At 38.5% G+C, this 25,313-nt stretch overlaps 4 protein-coding genes across 4 annotated transcripts; 1 reads left to right on the top strand and 3 right to left on the bottom strand.

Annotated features, from left to right (window-relative positions):
* Positions 1-461: 461 nt before the first annotated feature.
* On the bottom strand, positions 462-3,619 carry LOC117635772. Its single transcript, XM_034370133.1, has 5 exons — positions 3,042-3,619; positions 2,066-2,201; positions 1,541-1,761; positions 1,173-1,346; positions 462-890 (listed from the first exon to the last, which is right to left on the bottom strand). Exons 1-5 carry the CDS (start codon positions 3,246-3,248, stop codon positions 804-806), a joined length of 825 nt encoding a protein of 274 aa, XP_034226024.1. The 5' UTR covers positions 3,249-3,619; the 3' UTR covers positions 462-803.
* Positions 3,620-6,269: 2,650 nt separating this feature from the next.
* On the top strand, positions 6,270-9,772 carry LOC117635771 (probable serine/threonine-protein kinase PIX7). Its single transcript, XM_034370131.1, has 6 exons — positions 6,270-6,665; positions 7,487-7,806; positions 7,912-8,047; positions 8,374-8,507; positions 8,586-8,709; positions 9,073-9,772. The coding sequence occupies exons 1-6, from the start codon at positions 6,545-6,547 to the stop codon at positions 9,525-9,527; spliced, it is 1,290 nt and encodes a 429-aa protein (XP_034226022.1). The 5' UTR covers positions 6,270-6,544; the 3' UTR covers positions 9,528-9,772.
* A 900-nt stretch (positions 9,773-10,672) lies between these two features.
* LOC117635773 (U11/U12 small nuclear ribonucleoprotein 25 kDa protein-like) lies at positions 10,673-12,452 on the bottom strand. The gene is made up of 4 exons (XM_034370134.1): positions 11,666-12,452; positions 11,446-11,539; positions 11,224-11,323; positions 10,673-11,131 (listed from the first exon to the last, which is right to left on the bottom strand). The coding sequence occupies exons 1-4, from the start codon at positions 11,844-11,846 to the stop codon at positions 11,003-11,005; spliced, it is 504 nt and encodes a 167-aa protein (XP_034226025.1). The 5' UTR covers positions 11,847-12,452; the 3' UTR covers positions 10,673-11,002.
* Positions 12,453-16,715: 4,263 nt separating this feature from the next.
* Positions 16,716-21,015, bottom strand: LOC117635020 (UDP-N-acetylglucosamine transporter UGNT1-like). The gene is made up of 10 exons (XM_034369345.1): positions 20,785-21,015; positions 19,730-19,806; positions 19,473-19,631; positions 19,243-19,376; positions 19,022-19,152; positions 18,877-18,921; positions 18,665-18,762; positions 17,738-17,845; positions 17,110-17,166; positions 16,716-17,005 (listed from the first exon to the last, which is right to left on the bottom strand). The coding sequence occupies exons 1-10, from the start codon at positions 20,909-20,911 to the stop codon at positions 16,931-16,933; spliced, it is 1,011 nt and encodes a 336-aa protein (XP_034225236.1). The 5' UTR covers positions 20,912-21,015; the 3' UTR covers positions 16,716-16,930.
* Positions 21,016-25,313: the final 4,298 nt, after the last annotated feature.

Genomic DNA, 25,313 nt, shown 5'->3' with positions numbered 1-25,313 from the left:
ATAAACTCGGCATCTTTCATCTTAGTTAGTTGGCAGCTGCATTAAAGAAAAGAAGCAAAAAAAAGTGAAAGCTAGGATCACTACATGTATTTGGGTCCCTACACCAAAACTTTTAAATTGTTATAACAAGTTTACCCCATCCCATCCCTATGTGCAATACAGAAAGTGCCGTCGTCCTGAAGCAATCCCCTTTCTATTGATTAATGTTAATGAAAGTAATTCAGAGAGAGAGAGAGAGAGAGAGAGAGAGAGAGAGAGAATCAAGGTTATGGTGCTAAAGAGAATCTCGCATGCGCTGAACGGAAATTCTTGTTCCAACTTGTCCATAACAGGTTTTGCAAAGCATAAACATTAGTTAACTTGAGCATGAGATACCATTTAAAATAGACAACTAATAAGGTCAATTTTTTGGCTCAGTTTGGGAGATTGGTGAAAACGCATTCAAGATCAAGAGGATGCAATGGAATGTACAAGAATTCAAGCATCCATTCTCTTTATTGAAGTATAAAGATACAATGAAATTACTAAAATGGGACTTTTCTATCAAACCTAGAAAACATAATTGAGTATCAAAGTAACAACAAATTAAGAGAGCGATGGGCCAAATGGCAACCATAACAAATCCTCGACGTTGTGTTTGAACGAAACTATCTGTGTCTTCATCATAACAGAGGAAAAGCTGCTGCACAGCCATTTCCCAAATAAGACAGCATAATGCAGCTTCAAGTGCCTTCATGTCATTAGAACTACCATACAAAGCACTTTATCCATCCACAATGCAAATTCATCGTATTTTTTTAATCTTAGAAAACATCCGGATGAAAACGCCCTGGGATGGAGCTGCTTTGCTGAGCCTGCTTCAGGTGCATTGTTAGTGCATAGTTGTTCACCTGATAAGGTACCAAAAAAATCAAACAGTCGTCATCAGAATGCAGGGAACTTAGAAACCAGCAGCAAAGTTTAAGGAAGCAAGACCATGAAGGATAAAGAATCAAACAAAAAATGAACAGATAGCAAGGGAATGACGTAGGTGAACAGTTTCTATAAAACAGTCAAGAACATGTTGTCTTCCCCTTCGGGGAGAAAAAAGAGAAATATAATGTTGTATAAACTTTCATCCAAACATAAGGTTGTACAAACTGTTCCAAAGTTATTAGGTTACTGAGCTCAACCTCGAGGGTTCTCAACTGTTCCTGGTATTGGGCCACCAGTTGCTTCAGATGCTGCAATTCCTGGCCTCTATCTTCGTACTCTTTCTGGCGTTCATGCTGAGTGGATACAGCTCGCTTTAAAATTGTGTTTTCCTGAATTAGAACTTCCAATTGTTCCTTCAGCATCATATTTTCCTACATCAAGGCAAATCATAAGTACAGCTAAGCCATTAGAAAGAAACAAGCCATTATCAAATGTTCCATCCTCAAACATCCACCATTTTTCTAAAACTAATGGAAAGGAAAAAGTGGTGGAAAAAAAGGAAGTTTTTAGACAGAAGAAAATTACATTGGACATGCAAACTAAGTAATTAAAGATATCATCACACCTGCTGAAAGCTTTGGGCTGCCTCTGCTGTTGCACATCCACTGATGGATTTCTCCAGGGCCTCAAGCACTCTTGAAGCACGAGCTTTAGCATCATCCATGTTGGAGGCACTCATCATCTCTCTAACAACGAGCTCCACCCAGTCCGCTCCATCCTTGGGAAGGTTATTTAGCCCTGATGGATCATCAGTAACTGCAACCTCTCCATTTGTTGCAGCTGAACCTGATTCAAAATATTGATCCACACCCTTTAATGTCAAAACGTGTATCAAGAGGACAAATACTTATAGATTCCCTACTTGAAAGCAAATCACAGTGGAATGAAACAAACGCTTCATAACAGAGACAAAACTTTCTAGGAAAAGCAAGTAGAAAGTCCACAGAATATTCTGCTACAACCCTTAAAACAAAGTGGTTGACGATAACCTTGTCAAGAGAACGCAAGAGTGTGTTAAAATCAAACTGGATACACCCATCAACGTAAGCCCAAGTTCAAGTGGTCAATTCAAGAAAATATCTACTCATACCTTGTGACTGGAGTTGCACATTTGCTTCTGAAGCTACATGAGATTTGCCTGCAGCAGAACTTAAACGTAGCTCATTCAAACTTCTGATAGCTGAATCCAAATCATCACCACATTCTTCAAGTGCTCTCTCCAGAAGCTAGGATAATAATTCAGATATGCTTAGCAATTTGTCATCTTAATTGAGTAGACATGATACACATCCTCCAAAATTGAAGGAGATTAAGATCCTTTGCCAAGACAAGGAAAATAAAACAGATATACACGTGGATTTTCAACTACCTACGGGGACATCACCAATCACATTGGGCTGTAATTGTGTTACACAATGAAGTCAATGCGATCAACTACATTGGGGGGCATTGTGCATTTGTGTCATGCATGTTAAACGCCCTGTATACATATACACAAGCACACATATGTATACAGATGCAAATATATGCTTAACGGTTACTGGCAGTCAGAAAATTAGGAATGCAACAGAGCGAATATGGCAAAAGAAATTCAAAAGAAATGATAGAGAAACATGTCATTAGACACTAACTCAACGGTGAGATATGCCACGAAATGATCATCAAGTTTTGAACCAATTATCACAAAAAATACCCCGAACACACAAACGTGTAAGAGGGATTCCATTTGTAGTTTGACAATTGTGCTAAACTAATTGTAACATCAGCTGCAACTCCAATACTAGAATACCAATATTGGACATAAACAAGGCAGAGTATGGAGAAAAAGGCAATCCCTTTATTGATGGGCATCTAAATTAAGACTCGCTAATCCCTTTATTGTTAGGGTCGCATTCAAATTGGTCAGTGCAGCAGCTATGTGTGATAATCCAAACAAGACATCAACTTTATGGCTTCAAATGATGCATATTATAATAAAAACTGAATATTTAAACGTAATGAGAGAGAATTTTATTCAGCACAAAAAAATACAAATAAAAAATAGAAAAGATGAATGAATTGTGAACCTGGTTGTCCATGTCCGGGAAAATGGACCTGAGATGGTCGATCAAATGCGAAGCAAACGACGTTGGAGCGGGAGTCGGAGGAGAGAAACGTACAGGTGAAGAAGAAAAGCGGATTCTCTTGGATGAGGAGGAGACAGGAGGGGACGATGAGGGCAGCGAGTTCTCTTCGAATATCGATGATCTCTTCCCGCACACTATGGCAGACATGTTTTGCCTTTCACTCTCTCTCTTCGACCTCCTCTTCCTCCACCCTCTGCCCCACCTTCTCCCTTCTCATGCAGCGCACCGTTTCGATCGTATTTCTCCCAATTTCCACCCTAATTTCCGATCTAGATCGGAACCCCCTTTCTCTTCAACCCCTATTCTTCAGTTATTATCTTCTTGTTTTTCTTCAATTTTGTTAAAATTAATTGGTTTTCTTCAACAAGAGAGGAATTTTGTGTGGCGTTTTAATCGGTTGTGTTGTGTGTCTGATGAGCAAGCAGCCTGGCGGGTGCTTTGCTTTCTCCCATGGGTTTTTTGGCCTTTTGGGTTTCCCTCGAGACGACCCACCGGTCAGGACCTGCTGAACGAGTAACGCCTGGGTCCGAGGAAGGGCCAATCAGATCAAGCCACGTCATAGAATGAAATGGAAATTTATTTGTTAGTAGGGTACGTGGTTGGATGCTATTGGGCTTTACTTGAGAGTGCATGGAAGGTCAAAGGTGGGATGTGTGTTGTTGTCATGGTCAAGTAACTGGTGCCGCCCTGGATTACAAGTCAATAAGTTGTAATTCTATCTCTCTTTCTTTTTTCTTCTTTTTTTATTATAAAAAATATAATGATTTTAGAGTGGGCTAGGATAGGAGGGGCAATAGATGAAGACTGAGATTGGATCCGTTGAGGCCCAACTCGAACTCCATATATGATAGTAGTGGCAGAGGTCCCAACCCAACTTCTGTTTGCATGGACTCTCTAAACAAGGAAAACGTCTCCAATACCCAACCAAATTATTTCATACCCAATTAATTTGGTTGGAAGTCTCATGTAAGGTAACACACAATTACGCATTATTTTACTAATCGTGTCCATGTTATGCTATCAAATTGCCAATACGAATTGTATGATAATAGCACACTATAAAGAAATTGAATATCAATTTGGTGCACTGATCAATTTTCTTATCATATTTCATTCTTCTCTTTGAAAAACTTTCGGAGACACTTTATTCTATGATTTTTTCTTCATATCATATTTAGTGTCTATGATTAGATTGGATATGTAAACTCAATAGATTCAAGGTATTTTAAAGTACAAAATGAAAAGCAACGTTTCAATTATTATTTTTTTTCCAAATTCAACTTGTTGATATCCTATTATTTTACTTTCAACTTAGACAATTTTAAAAAATTAACTTACATTTCTTTCTCCAACATACATTGAATTAAGTGAATTCAATTCAATTTTAAGCATGATATGTAACCTAAGGGCCGGAAAGGCAAGGTAGCATCATTGGAACCACAAAAGTGCTCGAGTAATAAAATTGGGTCTAAATAAATAGACTGACCCAAAAGATGCTACCAACCTCCACTTAGTTCAAGTGATGATGGATGGAGCTTGTACTGCAATCACCCAAGTTGGTTTTTGGCTTTTGAAACTCATGTTGGTGGAAACTCCTCATTAATCACAGATTCTTGGGATTAATTCTATCTCTGAACGACTGAACCTATCCAGCAAGGGCACCTCGTCAGTTGATGCATGGTTCTCTCTATGTCTCTGTGGGGTGCTGTTTATCAAGAACAGGAAGGATTTCATGTTATTATGCCCAAGAAAATATTGTCAGATTATAACCTATAGTTTCCATTAGGTAGGTAACTAGGTTATAGGACTTTTACCCAGATCAGATCAGATCTGATGTATAGCTTGATCATATATGCAAAATGCATGACCTGATTTCAGGTCCTACATGTTGTCCAATAGGTACCCAGTTACCAAGTAAATTGTCCAATTTGAAAAGGGTTTGGTATATTGGCAATGCAGTGCACATATGTGCATTAGCATTACTATGAATGTGAAAGCATCTTCATCTTTCTCCTACATCAATTATATAGCCTGGTAACTTTATACCTCTGAAATAGGATATCTTGTTTGCCCATATGATGATGACCTTGAGTGGGCTTACACTAGTCACTAGTACAGTCAGCTGTTCTCTCTCTCTCTCTCTCTCTCTCTCTCTCTCTCTCTCTCTCTCTCTCTCTCTCTCTCTGTGTGTAGTGGGGCCTACACTGAGACCCACACACTTAGTGGGGGCAATGGGCATAAACTCCTTTCCAACAAGGCATTTGTCAAGTTGCAAAGCACAGTGTGTAGAAGAAAAAAGAATATCATCTCATATTGCTTTTCTTCACCCAAAGCATCATAGATGGAATACAATTTTGTTTTATGGTTGGTTGATGAAATGACCTCTCACCAAGCACCCCCCCTCCCCCTCCCCCTCTCTCCCCCACTCACTCTTTCTTTCTTCCTTTTAAAAAGGCCCCTCAAGGAGAAAAAAAAGAAAAGAAAAACCCCACCTATGATAAGCCTCCTAATTCCCACCCAAAACCATATAGGAATATATATCTACACTGCCATTTGAGAGAGAGAGAGAGAGAGAGAGAGAGTGAATGATGGGATTGCACTCAAATATGCTCTTGACTGTCTTTCTATTAGTTTTGACCAAACAATAATACAAGCAAGAATTGTTTACTAATAAGAAAACTTATTTGACCCTCAATTAGGAAAGCTAATAAAGATTAATTCTTACATATTACAAACTACTAAATATCTCAACATCTTTCAGCTCGGGTGCCAATATTGTATTGGCCTATCAGGCACACTATATCTGCTAATAATAAACCCAAAATAGTCAGTCATACACTTTCACATATTACACACAGCCTTCTCATGTTATAAGAATTTTTAACATGCCATTTCTATTTAATTTCCAAACATCCAATACAGTTAGTTCATTAAGGATAGCATGTCACTGATACACGAATGTTCAAAGACATGGATTTGGCTGTGTAGGTTTCCCTTGCTTGCCAAAACAGTTTTTTTTTTTTTTGGTCTGAGCCAAAACAGTTGTTAGGGTACAATGTTTGAGGTAATTTTTGGTAGGTAATTTTGTCGAGAGAGAGAGAGAGAGAGAGAGAGAGAGAGGCGTTCCCATCCATCCCCCACACAAAAGGTGGTGGCAAAAAAGTTCTTTTTGTACACACTGCGATGATGGCGATGATGATGCCTGCAATCTCCAACAGCAGCAGCAGCAACAACAATACTACCAAAAAAACCAACACAAATTCTTCCTCTCTGTCTCTTTCTCTCTCTCTCTCTCTCTCTCTCTTCACCATACCTCTCCTATCTCCTCCTCTCTGTTATTTACACTCTTAACTTAAGCATGGTTAATATCTCTATCCGTTCCATCACATCGATCCCATGCAATTATGTTGAAAACCCATGAAAACTAAGACCTTGAAAGAGCCATGGACAACAAGTGTGGGTGCTGGGCTGTCCTCAAACGCGGCGTTAGTGGTACCTGCAAGTCCTCTGCTTCCAAAGACTCTGTTAACACTATCCCTCGCACTAGTCTTGTTTATGATGCAGGTGTTTATTCTTTAGCTTGTGTTTTCATTCTGCAACTTTCAGTATTTATGTGTTTTCTCAAAATCTTAGAATCTTATAGATTGATCTAATTATCTCATAAATGCGCCATTTGAATCTTCTTATTGGTGTGTTCTGTCTTCAATTTCTCGCGGACTTTTGAAACTACGCGCTCTATCTGTCTATCTCTGTGAATTTTTCAAGCAATTCAAAACAGCTTCAGTGTTTTTTTTTTAAAAAAAAAATCCGGGGGTGATTCTATATTCAGCTTTCTCTTGTTTTCTCAACAAAGTTTCAAAATTTTGTTGTTCAGAACTGTCTCTGCAGTTTTATTTGAATTGAGAAATCACGATGTAGTGGTAATTCCAGATCTCGAACTTGGTTTCTGCTGGTTTCTCTCCAAGATCTCTATCCTGAGCTTTATCCACCAAAATTTGCAATCAATTTTTTTTGTTTTAGTCAAACTCAGTGGCCACTGAAGACTATGGGAGTGATTTATACCTGGTTCCTTCTCATGGATGCATAAATTTTGTTCCTTGATTGATGGGAAACCGCAGTACTAATCCTTATAAATGTGACACGGTCTTCATGCCACTTATCTGATTAATTTCACAAACATCTGAAAATTTTGAGTTTCCTGCCCTTTAGTTAACTGATCTTTTAGCTCAATTTGGTTGCATAAGTTCAGTCCTGCTGGAATGTTGGTTGAATTTTTCAATATCTGTGAAAGTTGTATCTTGATGTTCTATTTCAAAATGTCAAACAAAGCATTAGAAAGACGTGTGATTGAAGAATTGTTGTTAAGGCTCATTCCTTCATTGCAGCAACGGAGACCAGATATCTTAACGCTAGCAATAGGGACCTCCTGCCCCCTAATGAAGCCCAGTTATCCTCTGATACTCCCAATCCACCACCATCAGATGAGAAGCCCACTCGACAGTTGCTCCAATTTACTTTTCAGGAGCTCAAATCTGCAACCGGGAACTTCAGACCGGATAGCATTCTAGGCGAAGGCGGATTTGGATATGTCTTCAAAGGGTGGATAGAGGAAAATGGAACAGCACCAGCAAAACCTGGATCAGGGATTACAGTAGCAGTTAAAAGCTTAAAGCCAGATGGTCTCCAAGGCCATAGAGAATGGGTGGTTAGTAGAATATCTGCCTTGGGTTAGTAGATTATTGCTGATAAAGGATTCTCCTTGAGGTACTGAAAAGTTGGAAGGTGACATGTGACAATTTCTTTGATGCAGGCCGAAGTTGACTTTCTGGGACAGCTCCACCACCCTAATCTTGTAAAGCTTATTGGATATTGCATTGAAGATGATCAAAGGCTGCTTGTTTATGAGTTTATGACTCGCGGGAGTCTTGAAAATCATCTTTTCAGAAGTGAGTGAAATGTTTTGTTGTCTGTTCTTCCTTGTCATCTTTGTTAAATCTCTTGTAATGTGGTTCATTTTGGATTCTCCATCAAAACACCTTCTAGGCATAATTAGTTCCTAATTTTAGTCAGAAAATTTTGTCTTGCCGGTAGTGTAATATCACAATGAATTTCAGTTTCCTGTTAGTAGGCTGCTGTTTCCCCACTGAGCATCTGCTTTCCCCATCTTTAGTGCCTGTATTTTCTCTAATACTAATGATTTAATACTTTATACTATGATATGGATGCTGATTCTGATATGGATGCTGATTCTGATTGTTCAAAATGTTTGAAGGGACTATACCTCTGCCATGGTCCAATAGGATTAAGATTGCACTTGGTGCGGCAAAAGGATTGGCCTTTCTCCATAATGGTCCAGAACCAGTCATCTATAGAGATTTTAAGACATCCAACATTTTGCTTGATTCGGTATGTACCTTAATACTGTTGATTAACCATGTTGAGTGTTTTGCTTAAAGGATTCAACAAATTGGTTTTTCTCTATAGGAATACAATGCAAAGCTATCAGATTTTGGTTTAGCGAAAGCCGGGCCGCAGGGAGACAAAACACATGTTTCTACCAGGGTTGTTGGAACATATGGCTATGCTGCTCCAGAGTATGTGATGACAGGTAAGAAAGTCATAGCAGATAGTTCAAAGTGATTTGAGTCTGTTCAAACTTTCACATACAGTATAAGTCTTCTGTGAGAATTAGAAGTTCAGGAGACTAGCTGAAGATAGCATGCATGTTTAATGTTTACATTGGAAGAAAAACAAGTTGAACCTTATGAACAGAGCACTAGGAAAATTAAGAACATCATAATGATATTCAGCTATCTGAACTTCTTTTCTTAATTAATCCTAGTGGCCCAATTGTGATTCGCCTTTTTGGATTTACAACCTTATTAACCCAAGGATCTTCATGTTGAATTTCTTGTTCCAAAAGCAATTTGAGATCTCACTAGTACAACTGTTGTTTCCTTCATTTTTCCAGGACACTTGACATCCAAAAGTGATGTTTACAGCTTCGGCGTAGTTTTACTTGAGATTTTAACAGGAAGAAGATCGATGGACAAGAAACGCCCTAGCGGAGAACAAAACCTTGTGGCCTGGGCTCGGCCACATTTAGCTGACAAGCGAAAGCTTTCCCTTCTAGTGGATCCACGCTTGGAATTGAATTACTCCATTAAAGGGGTACAGAAAGTCTCACAATTGGCTTACAACTGCCTTAGCAGGGACCCAAAATCCCGGCCTACAATGGATGAAGTAGTGAGGGTTCTTACTCCATTGCAAGATCTTAATGACCTGGCCATCTTATCTCATCACTCTCGTTTATCTCAACAAGGAAGGCGCAAGAAGAAACCTGATGGAGCTCACCAGCTCACCTACAGCCAATCTAAAAGCATCAGAGATTCTCCGTTGAATACTGGCAAGCAGCAGCGTAGGTGATGGGCGGTCAACCCCTTTCCTTGACTGACCCAACAAAGGTCCTGCCTTTGCTAAATGGGCTGTGTGAGGACAGTTTTCTTGTGCTTGTATAACTTTGGGGTGTATGAGTTTTTTCTGAGACAAAGGGACAATGGAAGAGGCTATGAAAGATGAATGATATGAGATCCTTTTCCTTTGAAGTACCCTTGCATTAGAGATCAGCTAACCCATCAATATTTGGGAACCAATATAATCCTCATTCGTCATGGTTTGCCTATGTTTCAGTTGAGATATATATATATATATCTATATATATATATATTGATGATATCTTGTAATTAGATAAACCTCTCATTTCTCTAAGATTGTTATTTTCTGCAGCTAATGTCAGTCACTTTGAGTTTATATTTAAAGCTGCATGCACTTTCCTTTTACATCTTTCCAGTTCTGCAGATTTTGCCGTTAATTACATATACAAATGTATAAGTTAACCTGCTCTCTAAATTTTGCTATTCAGTGTGAACCGAATAATTAAATCAGTAATGAAAAACCTTTAGGTCATACCTAAAAGATAAGCTAGCTACCAGCATCATGTATCAGCATGTTTCCTGCAAAAATTCACTACTTTCCAGAGTCCACAAATTCAGATGCAAAGGCGCATGTCTTTATTCTGCTCGCATAAATTTCTATGACGTGAGCATTTTGCAAGTTGGCTGGTTTTGATATCTCTCCTTCTTCCTACCCTACGTTTATTTAACCCAAAAATAAAATCGAATCTGCCTTTAACTTATTCCACACACACATATACAATACAAATGGGTACGCAGAAAGCGCATACAGTATACGTACAGAAGCATTCCTTTTGGTTACCAAAACTAATATGCTTGCCATCCGCAAAAGGAAAAAACTCATCTTCAAATTTCTTATAAGGTTTATTATCCCATCAACCGCAATCTACAAACTCTGGAGTTTCATGATATTGATTAAATTTTTCATGAAAGATGAGGGCAGGACAGGATCGTATATAAACAAGTAAAGAAAAGGAACAAATGGCATAAAAATAGATGGACCGAGTCAAACGTACATGTACATGAGATCTACGTCCAATTAGCTAGCTATACACAAAAAAGACAAATGTATCAAAGCAAAGCAGAATATTAGTCCAAGTTAATGAGTTCTGCAGTGACTCCAAACTCATGGCTAGCTCTACAATTATGCAGAGTAAGACATTTTCATCAACATGTTTGATCGCCTACCTACCCTTCTATAAGTCTCCTAATTAAATTTCCATGGCATCGTTGGTGCTTGAAACATTTATCGATTCCGATTTTGGTCACAATCGAACCATGTTATTTCAACAATTTACAATTTTCCTGTGAATCTACTACACCTATAAACAACACAATGACTAACCAAAAAAATAGAATGAAGGAATATCAGATTTGTCATCTGTGGAAGCATTCGTGTCCACAAGCCTAATACTGCATGGCAATTCGTCACGTGTAATGATTGTTCATCACAAGCTGTTCATAGGCAGGGCTGTCATATATCCTTTTCCTCCACAACCTTATTCGTCTCTTTACCCGGCCCTCATACTTAATTGAAACATGCCGCACAAAACATATCTGTACATTTAATCACAACAATACGATCATTAAGCCACTAAATAGATATATAAGTTAAAATTAAGATGACAAAAAATAAAATAGATCTCAACCTGATCGCCATCCTTGATTCCAAAAAGTCGGATATATGCCTTATAATCGAGAAGCTTCTGGCCTTGATAACATAAGCAAAAATGACCCCACACATGTGACCTGTGATCAGAAATTTGAATTGTTAAATCAAAATATTTTATGAAGCTGTGCAACCTGTAGCAGATCTAATTACGAATTTCTAAACATAAACCCAAATCCATGCACATCGTATACGTGCGTACCATGAAATCATTTCATCTATTGGTGACTGATTAAAAACACCCTTCACTGCCTCTTTAAGTTCGGCCACCGTCGCCGTGTTCGAAACTTCCACCTCTACATCCATTATTCAAAAGAAGAAAGATTAATTACAATAAATAAATCATGAGCACGACTAAATCAAACATCTACATACAAACCTACCTAGAAAGCATGAACATATATATGTATTAATTTACTTACCAAAGCTAGAGCCGTCCAATTTGATAACGAAGAGCTTAAGGGGCTGTTGGGGCAGCTTTTGGTAGGCATGACTCTTTCCAACGCTGGCGCTGAGCAGCCGTCCAGGGGAAATTGATGCCGGAACACATAGGGTGCAGGCGGAGACGTTGGTCAACTCCGGTTCCCAAGTACCCACCTCCATTTCATACGAACACAAAATTATATATCCAACAAGAAATCTAAATTCCTCGGCCTGGGATGAGAAGTGAAGTACCCTATAAACGAAATGGATGGTTCTTCTCCGATGAATGCACTTGCAAGCTAGTTACAAAATAAATAAATAAATAAATGTGTTGGTAGGCTTTGATGCAGTTAGCTAAGAGAAATATGAGAAACCAAAGCTGTTTGTAACGCGTCTGAGTTGAATGAAGGCTCAGGATATTTCAGAATATATAGGGAGGGTGGTAAATCCATCAATTTCTAAAGCCCCTACAGACTAGGCTATATTTTTGGGCCACAGAGTCTTAAAATAACCAATTCCAAGGGATTGGTTTAAAGGTCAAAGTTTTACCCTAAAAACTAACAGTACGGGTGGGGGTGGTTGCATATGCCAAACTGATCATGGCTGGCCAAATGCTCTAATGAAAAATGAAAGCGGTTAGGTTACAGATCTAAGAAGCTGTGCAGCACAACAAGTAGCATCGGGTTACAAACAGAAACGTCAAAAACAGAACTAAGCTCAACTTATGAAAACCGACACCGACCAGAACTATAGCCTTCCACCGAATAATTTTTACATATTCTTTGATGATTCAATAACTTTCCTGTTGTCTTTTTTTTTCTTTGCTACCCGTGGACGACATGAAGTCCCACTTCTTCTCATTACGCTTATTTTGTCTTCAAATACAGTACAGATAATATTTTTAAATCTGTGAGTTGAGTTGGTCGTCACACCAACTTACGCTTATAAGAGATGTAATCAAACATTATTGGACTTTTGATTTATATGATAATGTGTTCAACCTGATCAACAATTCGTCTATGAAAAGTAAAAGAGTTGACTTGTTTGACTGACTATTAATTGTCAAAGAATACAAGTTAACAGAATTAATGTACATGAAGGGAAAGTCATTAAAGTTCTCTCCACCGATCACAAGAAATTACATGAGAGAGAGAGAGAGAGAGAGAGAGAGAGAGAGAGAGAGAGAGAGAGAGAGAGAGAGGGATTGCATATCTGTGATCGATCTCTAGCTAGATCGAGAGGACTGCTTGGAATCAGAAATGAAGTATAGCATGCAGCATCTCTGCTGGGGATCACAAAGGAAGAAAGAAGAAGTAATTAGTACTGCACATATAAGAAACGTATGTATCTTACATTAGAAAGTGCACATGCATTTGATCAAAAGTTCGAATTAACCTGTTGTGCACATTTGATCAGAAATTAACATTAAACTAACACATATGCAATATCATCATGCAACAAGTCACTTCATTAAGAACATATATAGTATAGATGATGTTAGAGAGAGGAAATCAATTGATCATGATGATGAAGAAGAAGAAGAAGAAGCAACAATTAGTTGAGAAAGTGATATTGGCGCGGCTCAATCTGAGATCAATTTACGGCAGCGGGCATGTGTAAATCTGTCTTCGGATTGAACCTCACCAACATCGCTTTCTCTTTTGCTTCCCCAACATGCATATCGATCCATCGAATGATCTTTCTTATAATTTATATATATATATATAAATAAATAAAAAACAGCTAAGCAATAAAGCAGATGTTCTTTCATTTCACCGTGACCCCGAAAGCACGTCAAGATGTTCAAAACATGTGGGCTAGCTAAGGAGTTTGTGGCGATTTTTTTGCCTTTTAAGCAGGGCTGCTGCCACTTACCTAAGAAAAGGAGCAAAAGTACTTGAATAAAGAATACCAAATATGGGCCCATGTCCCTCGAACCAAATTATAATCAATTAACTGATTAAAAAAGAACAATAGTGATCATCGGATAATGTAGTTTTTAGGTAAATATCCTTTTACAGAAATTAAATTTAGGTGGCTGATAGGTTGGTGAAGTGGAAGGTCAAGGTATAGTGGATTGTAGGTGTGGAATTGAGCCAGTAGTGGGTCTGTTGGATTTCAAAATATAACCAAATGGCACCATCGATTCAAATGCATAGGGCAATAACATTTTTATACTCCGCTATAGGAATTAAGTATATATAATCAAGGGATTAAAAAAAAAAATCAATAGTAATTGAAGTGGGATTTTAGAATCATGCATGATACAAACATTACATGCAGCAATAGAAAACAACCTAATATGCAGAGTTTCTACAAGGATTCAACCTAAGAGGTTCAGAAATAAAGAGCTCATGGAAAGAGATATGAACGTATGGCACACAAGATGAGCAAGGGAAAAACAAGTGATATTTGTGAGAGAGAGCTGAGAGAGTGAGGAGTGAGGAGGGAAGGGGTGGAGAGGCAGAGAATGTATACTGGTAGGTTTTGCCTCGGGATGGGAAGGGATGAAGAAGAAGAAGGTGAGTGGAATGATGTCAATGGGGAGCAACACTTACTTTAGGGTTTGTCATGCTTAGTTTGTACTCAAATAAATCAAACACCTTCCCCTGCGCATGCACCTGAAAATATTCTCCCACCAAAAAACCCAAACAACTCCTTTTGATTGTGCCTCTCTTTCTACTAATTTTATTAATATTTTAGCCCCCACCCTTTTCAATTTTGTATGCCATGCTTGCAATATGTGATTAATTAATTAACCTAAGAATAAGATGCTTGGCTTATATGTAATAATAATATTGTACGCCATGTATATAATAATAATAAATAAAACAAACCTTTTTTCTTTTTCTTTATTTCCATACAAACCGATCGATACCAAAATGTGGGTCGCCCTTCAATCCATATATATATTTCAGCATCATCAAATGGTGAACAGAAAGTAGGATGAAAAAGATAAGGTGTTAAGTGGGTTAAAGTAGCAGTATATAGACCTCCTCTTATTATGCAAACTGTGTCAAGCTAACCTAATTAGTGAATGCAACCAAAAAAGATGGGTCAAAAGAGAAGATGATATGTGCAGCCAGTCTTCACAGAGAGAGAGAGAGAGAGAGAGAGAGAGAGAGAGAGAAGGGGAATCTTGGGAACATGAGTGCAGAATGTCAGCGAAGGGATTTTGTCTAAAAAGAATAAGTTTTTGGAAGGGTAAAGAAGAAGTACGTACAAAGTTGCTATATCTTTCACACACACAACACAAATGCACACTTGGCTTAGAGAGAGAAAGAGAGAGACACACGTACACAAAAACAAAGACACAAACAGACAGAGTTTTGTTTAATTAGCATGCAAGCAATTACACACTTATAGAGAGAGAGAGAGAGAGAGAGAGAGAGAGAGAGAGAGAGAGAGAGAAGCAGCAAAAAATAGGCGAAGTAGGCAACAACCCGGAGCGGAGACACCGGCGCTAAAGAAGCCCTGCCTTGGGCCTCCACTGGGGGACACTTTCCTTGGTTTTGTCTACCCTTTCCCCGTTCACCTTCCCATACTTAATTATTTGCTTCTCTTTTTTTCAAGGGCCATCCATCCTTTGCCTTTCTCTTCTTCTCTTTGCAGATTTTGGGAAGTGCAAAAGAACCCTCCTCCTCTCTCACCCCCTACCCTTTTATTTAATTAATTAAAACTCTCTCAAAATTATAACTAGTAAAAAGTCTCTCTCTCTCTCTCATTATTTGGGGCGATAACAAGTTCGCGTGCCACTACCCAAACAGATTCCCCCACGCCTTAAACCATTCCAAATGCTCATCTTTAATTTCTTTCCACACCAGATCCTAGGTCTCTCTCTCTCTCTCTCTCTCTCTCTCTCTCTCTCTCCCCAATATCTTTAGTCTAAACTAAGACTGAGACTGAGAGAGAGGAGGTCAAAAGCAATTAATGAATTTCTACGCCTGCTCTCTCTTCTCTATTTTGCCTGCCAGCCTTTCCCTAGTTTCAGCTTATTTTCTCTTTTGTTTATTTGTTTGCGTTTTCTTTTTCAGCTTATGCATATCATATCATATGCATAGTTGAAACAGCAATATTATTAATTTATTTTTATTATTATTATTATAGGTGAAGGAAGAAATATGAATTCCAAGGTCAGAAGTCAGCTGAATGCTGGTCTTATGGTCTTTTTGTTTTTGAGACTAGTCTTGATTAAAGAGGTAGACAAAGAGACATCCATGGTCTACTCATAAGTGTGAGAGAGAGAGAGAGAGAGAGAGAGAGAGAGAGAGAGAGATTTCTTTCAGCCTAAGCGGGGGGCCAATGCCATGTTGCATTCGCCTTTTAATATTCATCTCGAAAGCAAACATACTTTCTTAACAGTTTTCTTTTTCTTTCTTCAAACAGAATATTTGAAATCACTTTTCTTCTCTCTCTCTTTTTTTGTTGTTAATTTCTTGCCTCCCACACTACACGCCACTTCCTTTTCTTTTCTTTTCTTTTCTTTTTGCTTTGTGTATAGTTGTTCCAGCAGCTGGCCTGTTGCCTAGAGAGCTAGAACGAAATATGCTTTTGCAAATATCAGGGGGGAATATCATTTATGTTTCAATCATGCATGGCATTCATTCGGCCAAATTCGCCACATGCAAGCGAAGCTCCTACGACCTCCAAACTATTTTACGGGTTACCCAACACGAAACGGGTCGGCAGTGGGGACAAGGACAAAAGCTCATCACCTGAGGCTGAGTTGAGCCATCCCTGTCAAGCCATTCATTTGTTGCACGACCCGACCTATACCTCACTGATTAAAGCTCATTCACTAACGTCATTGTACAAAATATGGTAACCACTAGGCTCCGCAAATTCTCAGAACCCCTCACAACTTTAAGAACAAGAGAGCCTTTTTCTCTGTTCAAAAGTGAGTAAAAGACTACAAGTTACTGTCCGTCAAATAAATAAATAAAAATCGTGTATAAATTATTCCAATGAGACGTCAAATCTACTTGATTAGCAAATTGCCACTGGCTGTTTCTTTCCAATGACAAAATTGTCTTTACTTTGGGACCTTAATTAGGTGAAATCTGAACTTGTGCAAATATTTGATAAATTTTTAATCTTTTGAGAGTAGCTAATAAAGAAACTATATCTATTTTTCATTAAGAAACCTCCTCATGAGGATACAAATCAAATTTTGATGCAGGCAGCCATTCCCAGTCATTGGAGCACTTTACCTCTTCTATCAAGGAAAGACTTGATGCAGCCAACCAGCCAGCCATGCTTGCTTCTTATTTCCCTTGGAGTTTACAGTAAGCGTATAAACAGGACCCAAGAAAACCAAGAGATTGGCCAGCAACATTCAACTTGAGGTAAAGCAGGGCAGTAGTTCACATGAAAAGCAAGCAAAATATTCACTGTCAGTAATGAGCATTGCTGGAATTACAGGCTAATGGGAGTTTATGCTTACCAAATCAAACGGGAGCCCACCAAACAGTAACCAGCCAAGTCCAACTGTAAAAAGATCCTAAAATAGCATGTACAGGGATGAGCTGCGATTGATGAGAGACAATAGTAGCATGCATATGATAAAACTATCACAAAACTGGAAATTTGCCTATCCTTTTGGTCAGTTCAAGGTAAACAACTATTTGCTGATATCAAGTCCAGCAGTTTGGAGTAGCAAATTGAAAATTGAACACACTTTAACCTAATGACTGTTCTGTAATAATTGAATACCACTTGAAAATTCTCACCATCTTGTGCTCTATGTTTATTAAACTTCTGGGATAGTTTTGAAACAATTTGATGGATCATTGGGAAAACTGACAGGGTGAGGCCCCCAGCCGGTATCGTTTGGGCCATCACCTCTACGGGTTTTTTAATTGAACAAGAAATGATGTTGCAGAAATATTATATTGGTGAATTTTTCACCTAAAGGTGACAACCACATGGAAGCCACTTGACTTGACATTCTACACTCAACAGCAATGCGCCATTTTCAAGAAAACACAACTATATGATATCAATATGACATGACCAACACTTGAATTGTCGGCATGGTCAGGGTGGCAAAAGTTCCGAACAGAGTTACACACCTTCAAATTACCACAAATTGTCTGCGTGAGAGCTGAATTGAGTGTTGTATTCCAAAATACGCAATAATTTATTGAAAAAGCCATAACACAGGAAAAAAGCATCACAGCCTGCAAAACATTCCAATTCAGAAAGTTCAACTCACACATGTAAAAAATTCCAATGATGGCAATGGCAGATATGCAGTGCTCTCCAGTAAAGGAAAACAAAGTAATATAGATAAAAGGTAGTTTTCTGGAACCAGTCTAATATTTCTTTGAGAAAGGACTGTAGTTAATCATAAGTTAGTTACAGAGGAACTACAAGATGCATCCGACCCAGATATTGATACAAAGTACTCAAAATAGAATACCAAAATGAGTGAGTTGATGGAGAAGAAAAAATGGAAGTACAAGTTTTAAAGAAACGGACACTCACAAATTTCTGTCACATATTATGAACTCGCTAACAAGGAGCTGTTGGAGAAGGTTGTAGGCTAATGAAATCAAAGTGGAATTACATATCGACATGTATTAATAAGAAAACTTTCCAAGTGCTGCAAGGACAAGGGCTGTATGGAACAGCTAGAGCCTAAAATACTGTTCTCTTTTTTATGAGAAACTAGAATTCCGTTTGATGTTTTTTGTGCTTAAGCACCAGACCAACCAGGAGACAGACATGTTGACAAGCTTGAGAATAAGTTAACAATACCAAGTAAACAGAAACATGTCTGGCTCATTATGAACGAGAACATTAACAACCAGTTTGAATTTGAAGAAGTAGAGGCAATGTAAAATCACCAACATAATTACCATACAGAAGAGAGAGAGAGAGAGAGAGAGAGAGAGAGAGAGAGAGAGAGAGTATATATATAGCAAACAGTGAAGAATCTGAAGAATATTGGCGGTTGTACTATCCGAATGACAATTCTTCTCATGAAAGGGGAGCACCTGAAACCCATGGGAGAATAAATGCGGGAAGTTTATCATCCTTCCTAGGTCACCACTGATTGAGGTCCAAAACAGCAAGATTGGTCCACATATTATTCCTACAACAATACAGAAAACAGATTTCTATAAAAAGTTAGTTCAACCAGAGTACATTTTTCATGGAAAAATGAACCTCAAGGTGAACATATAAATTTCTGTTAGACTTATCTCACCGTTGCACCACATTAGGCCAAAGGTACTAAGACCACTGGACTTACCTGCATGATTAAAACATATTATGTATTAATAATATTACCTAATACCCAAGTCTCGCATAAATAAATGAGGCATAAGATGACAGAAGAACGAAGATACTACCAATATGAGCTATAGAAGCAAGATATATTGCTGTACAGATATTTGCAACAAAAACAACACCATAACTATAGGCATCAAATGACAAATCCCGAGCTCCGGCAACAACTGCGCCAAGTATAATTATCCCGACACTGATGAAGTCCTTGGATGCATTCCATTAAAGGTGTTAGCAACACAGACCTAATCACAAAACTATTAAGGAAAAGTAAATGATTGCGTACCTGCCCACAACAGGATATGAATGTTTCTGCCTTGTCAAAATATACTCAACAATCATTGTAAAAGCAACTGTAGTCCGTCTGAGGGTGGTGTACATGGGAACATTTATACCACGCACTGATGCCATTGTAACCAACTTTCACCATAAGAATTATAGATATCCATCATTAGAAGGAAACTCGTATACAATGTCTAGCCAAAAAATGTGAAAGATTATCCATACTATACCTACCATATAAAGCAAATAGGATATTGCAAGAGGAAGAGTGTGAACCAACGTCTTAAATGGTATCAGAGTTACTGGATTGTTTGTAGTGATCTGTGGTTCAGTTGTGAAAGAAATAATCTTCCAACATTTCATTGCATAAAGCAATGTACATGATGATAGCATCTGAAAAAAAAAAAAAAAAAAAAAGGGTACCATTCAATTAGCTAATGTCCTACCTGGAAAAGTCATATAAAAACCAACTTAATTAGCAAATATGCTACCTGGAAAAGTGTGATGACATTTGTAGATGGGAAATTGTATGAAGACAGGGCTGCTTTGTTGAACATTATCAAGAGAACTGCAGAATGAATAGCTGCCTTCATGAACAATTATTGACCAATACATTGAAATTTGAAAGGTAGGTAACAGAAACTAGACACAAACAATTGCGACCAGTGCACTTCTGACATCACATACCACTGAGAGAGCAATGCTGAAAACCCCATTAAAGAAAAACAAGTATAAGCAGGTAAAAACAGAGCATTAACAGTTCTTCGTTTTCAATTATTTTTATCTCATCAACAGTCCTTTGTTTGTCTGAGTCCTACATTTTTCAAAACCTTCCAGTCAAAAGTATATCTGCATAATTCAAAACCAACATCACCCACTACCAGTTACTACAATACCATATCACCTGATCACAGGCATGCTCTTAACTTCAACAATGGCCGTGCAAAAGTTAAACTTACTTCTAATTCTTTGTCTAAGCTTACAACAAACCAGAAAGTCTCCTCTGTCCCTTCACTGTCACTGACTCACTGCTCCATTATTTATGGAATTGACCACATCAATGCGTCCACCATAAGTTCCTTCTGTCTTCCAAGGCCCCCACCACATTATCTCTTCAAAGATCCTTTAGTCAATAACTACCCCACAAATCCTCTCCCAGTTATGTCCTAACCTTTGCCTATTCACTGTATACAATTTAAACCCAAACCAAATGTACATATATACGTCACTGTATACAATGCTATATAAACAAATATAATGTATTTTTTATCCAAGGAAACAAAATACACCTCCTCACTCAGCCTAACAGTAATTATTATGTTAATCACATCAATAAGAAAAAGAAAAAAACCTAAATCTTTTTAGATTCCAAAACTCTTTTCTTTTCCTTTCTTTTCTGATCAACCAAACAGAGCAAACCATACAAAGAAAAAAAATGAAAAAAAATGGCACACCGATCATACACGCATTAGTGCTGAAAAGAACAAAAAGAGACAAGGTAGAAGAAGCTGGCATGGGCAATGGAGAATATATAAGAGAAAGGAACCTGCGGAAGCCATGTAGGAAATGGCAGCATAAGCTCCTTTCCTGGTCATTTTGGGGCCTTTCTTAAGCCTCTCTTGGCTCTGCGAAGAGCTAGAGACTGGTAATTTCTGGTTGCTTTCCGCGTCCATGGCCAACCAAACACGCCCTTTCTTTCTCACAGTCACAGACTCGCAGACTCTCTCACACTGTTAAAACTTTTGATATTGAAAAGGAAGCTTTTGAGCAGCTTTTTTGACGCAGTGGGCAGCGAGAGAGTAAACAACTATATATAGAGCCTAGAGATAGAGAGAGGAGAGAGGAGAGGGAATACTTGAGGAAGGAATGATGATTCTTCGGCGTAAAAATATTTATAGAAATTTTTTATACTAACAAATAAAAATAAAAATAATAGCTTTACCAATAAAAATTAGGGAGTAATCATACCTTAATCCGTACCATGGTCATATTTGGTAATTAGAATTGAATCGGATTATAACTTATATAAAGTATTATTGGATTGCATTGGATTATAAGGTATAATTAAATTGCATTGGATTATAAAATATAATTAGATTGCATTTGATAGTATCCAATTAATGTTGTTTTTAGACCATCAAACATCTCGCTGAGATTACGAACTACATATTCAAAAGACAACTTTCTTTTTCAACCCAATTGATTAAAAAGACAGTTATATCCATCTTGTATACAATACAAGTTGAGTTAAACAATAAGGGTGGCATAGTAATTTATCATAAATTTTTAATCTCGACCTTCTCTCCACTCCTTACTGTTTCTCAGCACATCCGTGCAACATAGAGCACATGCATAGCATGTATGATGGTTAGATGTACATGCATAATGATGTGAGTTGTTTCTTTTATAATAAATTTCATTTTAACCATAGGAGGTTATTGCTTGAGTGAATATTTATTTATTGTCTATTTGTATTTAAACAATTTCAATAATATACTAAACATGTTAAGGGAGTCTAGCACATTGCTTTTTTTATAAAAAAATAAAAAAAATACTGGAATTGCAACTTATTTACTTTCTTTTAATTTATTTAAATCAAAATTAAAATGTTCGATATAAGCTAATGTGATGCAATGTTTTATTCACTTATATTTACTTTATTTAAGTAGATAACTTGTCAGTAGCTAGTACATCAGGAAGCCATAAAGGGTTAAATTCAGAAGACACAAGCGTATGCTTTTTTCAAAAATGTGATGACAGGACTCGATCCCAATTCCACTTTGGAATCCGAGCCGGATCCTGTGCGTGTTCGACACCTGGCGAATGCCGGGCACAAAAGACCTTTTTACCCTTCTCGTTTCAAATTCTTTTAAAATTTCCCTTAGACTTCTGCCGAAAATTCGGCAGAGTCTCCCCTGAAATTTGACCAAACCCAAAGTCTTCCACCTGTCAAACAAGCTCAAATACCACACCAACTGCCAGAATATCTCAAATAACAGATCTCAACTCCAGTTTTTCGGTTTCAACCAGATATCAGAGCATTTCTACAAATTTACAGAACTTTAAGAAATTACAACGAGATCCTACACTTTATGGTGGTGAGGCGGAAGCTGGGAGGATGGCCCGAGTGGTTTCCTTCGTACTTCTACGGCCTGGGGGCGAAAAACAAGTTTAAAGTTGTGAGTGGACAAAAATAAGGTTCTTAAAAACAAGTTAGAACATAATAACCCCCGTTTTGAAATACATAGGGATATAAATCGATATTTTGGCTATATTTCAATACAATGTACTCAATAAACATGAATAAATATACTGATGAGTATACTTGCGTAACTGAACAAATATATATAAAGATATAAATGCATGAATATCAAAGAAACTTGTATAAAATAACTGAAAGTCATAACTGGATAAAAGAGCTCAAAATCTTTTGAAACTACCACCTAATTGTACCCCTGAGAAATCCGTCAAATCCCCTGGCCGGTCTCGGGAGTCACGCAGTCTACCCGAGTCGCAAACTGGCAGATACAGGGGACTATGGTCAGCCTGATCCGCCGGCAGGTCTCGATGACACCAAGTCGACTCGAGCAGCTCTGGCAAGATACAGGGAACCGCAATCAGCCTGATCTGCAATCCTGGCAGGTCTCGGGGACACAAAGTCAGCCGAGCCGCAATCCTGGCAGGTCTCGGGACACCAAGTCTGCCGAGCCGCAAATCCTAGCACTCACGGTTCGAGCGTCCCCGAAACTCGTGAGACAAAGTCAAGTGCACTGACGTAACTGGAATCAGACTGGATGTCCGTAGATATCGGTCCAACTGTGGGTAATCACCAAAAGCAAATGGGTACACGGTGGTTCTAAAATAACTATCTCTGATAAAATCTGATAATCCTCTGTATTCTGGTAAATCTGAGCTAAGTTACTAATTATGTATCAAAAATCTCAAATCTGCTGCTCGACTAAGTAACAGGAAAATAAAGAGATTTTACGATAAAATTCATGCTCAGAAACCATGCAGTAACACTTATTCAAGATCAAATATAAAAGTTAATTATAAAAACTGTTTAGAAAAGAAAAGTTCACTCACGGATGGTCCGAGCTAGCTGGACCCTTCGAAGGTCCCTCATGTGGGTCGACTGGACTTCTGGTGCCTGATTATCCATGAATAATAAATTAATAAACTGCTCAATAAAAAGAATTTAAATTAAACACCCTGCCCCCCGGCTCCTAGAAATACGTGTGCTCAATTTAAAGTTACTCATATGCCCACACTAGCCTTTCAAACACTTAGAACGGTCTTAAGAGACCCGAAGCCTCATTAAGCGATAAGCTGCCAGATCGGCCGATCCGGGATCCGTGGGGTCCACGATCTCCGATGGTCAATCTGGGCTTCTCTGAAGGTTCCTCATAGAGAAGGAACCATGTTTCGCGAATTTGGTCCGAAACGGACGATCAGATTAGCCAAAATCGCGTTATCGCTTAAAATCCAAACCCTAACCCCAGGGTTCGCGATTTCGGAGTATCCGGGACTCCGATTCGCAATCCGTCGAATCCTACACGATCCTGGAATCATGTAGTATGACATATCCAAAATTCAGTGCGATCCAAAGATTTGACGACACTGCACCCAAGGATCGCGCGATATGGAAAATTCGTTTGGGGCTCAAACGGACTCCGAATCGAGATCCGCGAAATCCTACGCGCTCGTGACGACACGAGGATCACAAAACTACACAAAGTCACTTCACCACCCTCGCCCACGAGCCGCCACACGCGCGGGCAGATTGGGTGTCCAAAGCGATTTTGGGTTGCCGGAAAATCTCGGAACCAAGACTCCAAACTCCTATTCTAGGTAAAACACCCCATTTGGAGTCACTTTTGTTCTTGGACATACCCCAAAAAGTGACCGGAAATGGCCGAAGTTTTGGTCAATTTTCAAGTTGAAAATCGAACGTTCTAGAGCCAAAATCGATCGAAACCCATACATCCATCAGCTAGAACACGAAAAATAGCTGAGAAACCATACCTTACTCGATCGATTTGGTGGAGAATTGAGGGAGAACGAGGAGCTCAAAGTTCGAACTGGAAAACCGGCAAAAATGGCAGATTCCGGCGAGCTCCGGCCACGGTAACGGCGGCGACGGCACGGGGAATGACGGAGGGTGAGTGGCAGTTCGTTTGGTACCAACGGCGAAGATCGGCTCCAACTGTGGCAGCCGGGGTGACGTCGGAAGCGAGCGGAGGTCGGGTGCTGGGTCGAATCGGGAAGAGAGAGAGAGAGAGGAGAGAGAAATGATGAGAGAGAAGGAGAAAAGGGATAAAAATCTGACTTTCTGACCAAATTATCATTTTGCCCTTCGCTGTATTTTGATCGTATTTTCTTCGTTACAACTCCGATTCGAGTCTACTCCATGTCTACGGACTCGTTTGGCCGTGCTCTACGCAACGGCGCAAGCGGAATTACCAAATTCTTTTTCGATTAAAAAGTCAATTTTTTCTCTATTAAAATATGCGATGGCAAAATCGTCTTTTGGGTAGAATAAAGAAATCCTAATTTTTAGATATTTTGATTTGGGTTATTACATGTGATGTTTGATTACACTCACGATGGATAAACTAACATAGGAGAGTACTAAAAAAAATTAAAAAAGGCTTCTTGCTTCATCTACTAAGGCACCCTCATAAAGGCTTGAAATAACCTCTTTTGCATCAATTTCCAAGAGAACAAAACGGTGCCCCATATAACTTGCAATATGCTTCCCCAAAATAGGAGCAAAAAGCTCTGTTGATTTGGGAGAAAACATTTCGTGTAAACCCTTTGAAGCAGCTAAAGAGTAAATCACCTTTACCATCTCGAATGACCACCCCCAAGCCCACAACACTAAACTGCAAGTTAATTACACCATCAACATTTAGTTTAACAAAATTACCTTGTGGTGGCCTCCAACTCCGAACAAAAGTACATTTAATTCATTCACTAATATTTGATCGAGATTGAACCTAATTACTTATGATAAATAGGATAAAATAAGCTATAATCATTTGGTCTAACAACAACTAAGCTTCCATTTTATTG

This window comes from Prunus dulcis, chromosome 7 (assembly GCF_902201215.1).
Source record: "Prunus dulcis chromosome 7, ALMONDv2, whole genome shotgun sequence".
Classification (NCBI taxonomy): Eukaryota; Viridiplantae; Streptophyta; class Magnoliopsida; order Rosales; family Rosaceae; genus Prunus; species Prunus dulcis.
Note: the sequence above shows the minus strand (reverse complement) of the source record. Positions and strands in the feature narration are given on the sequence as shown.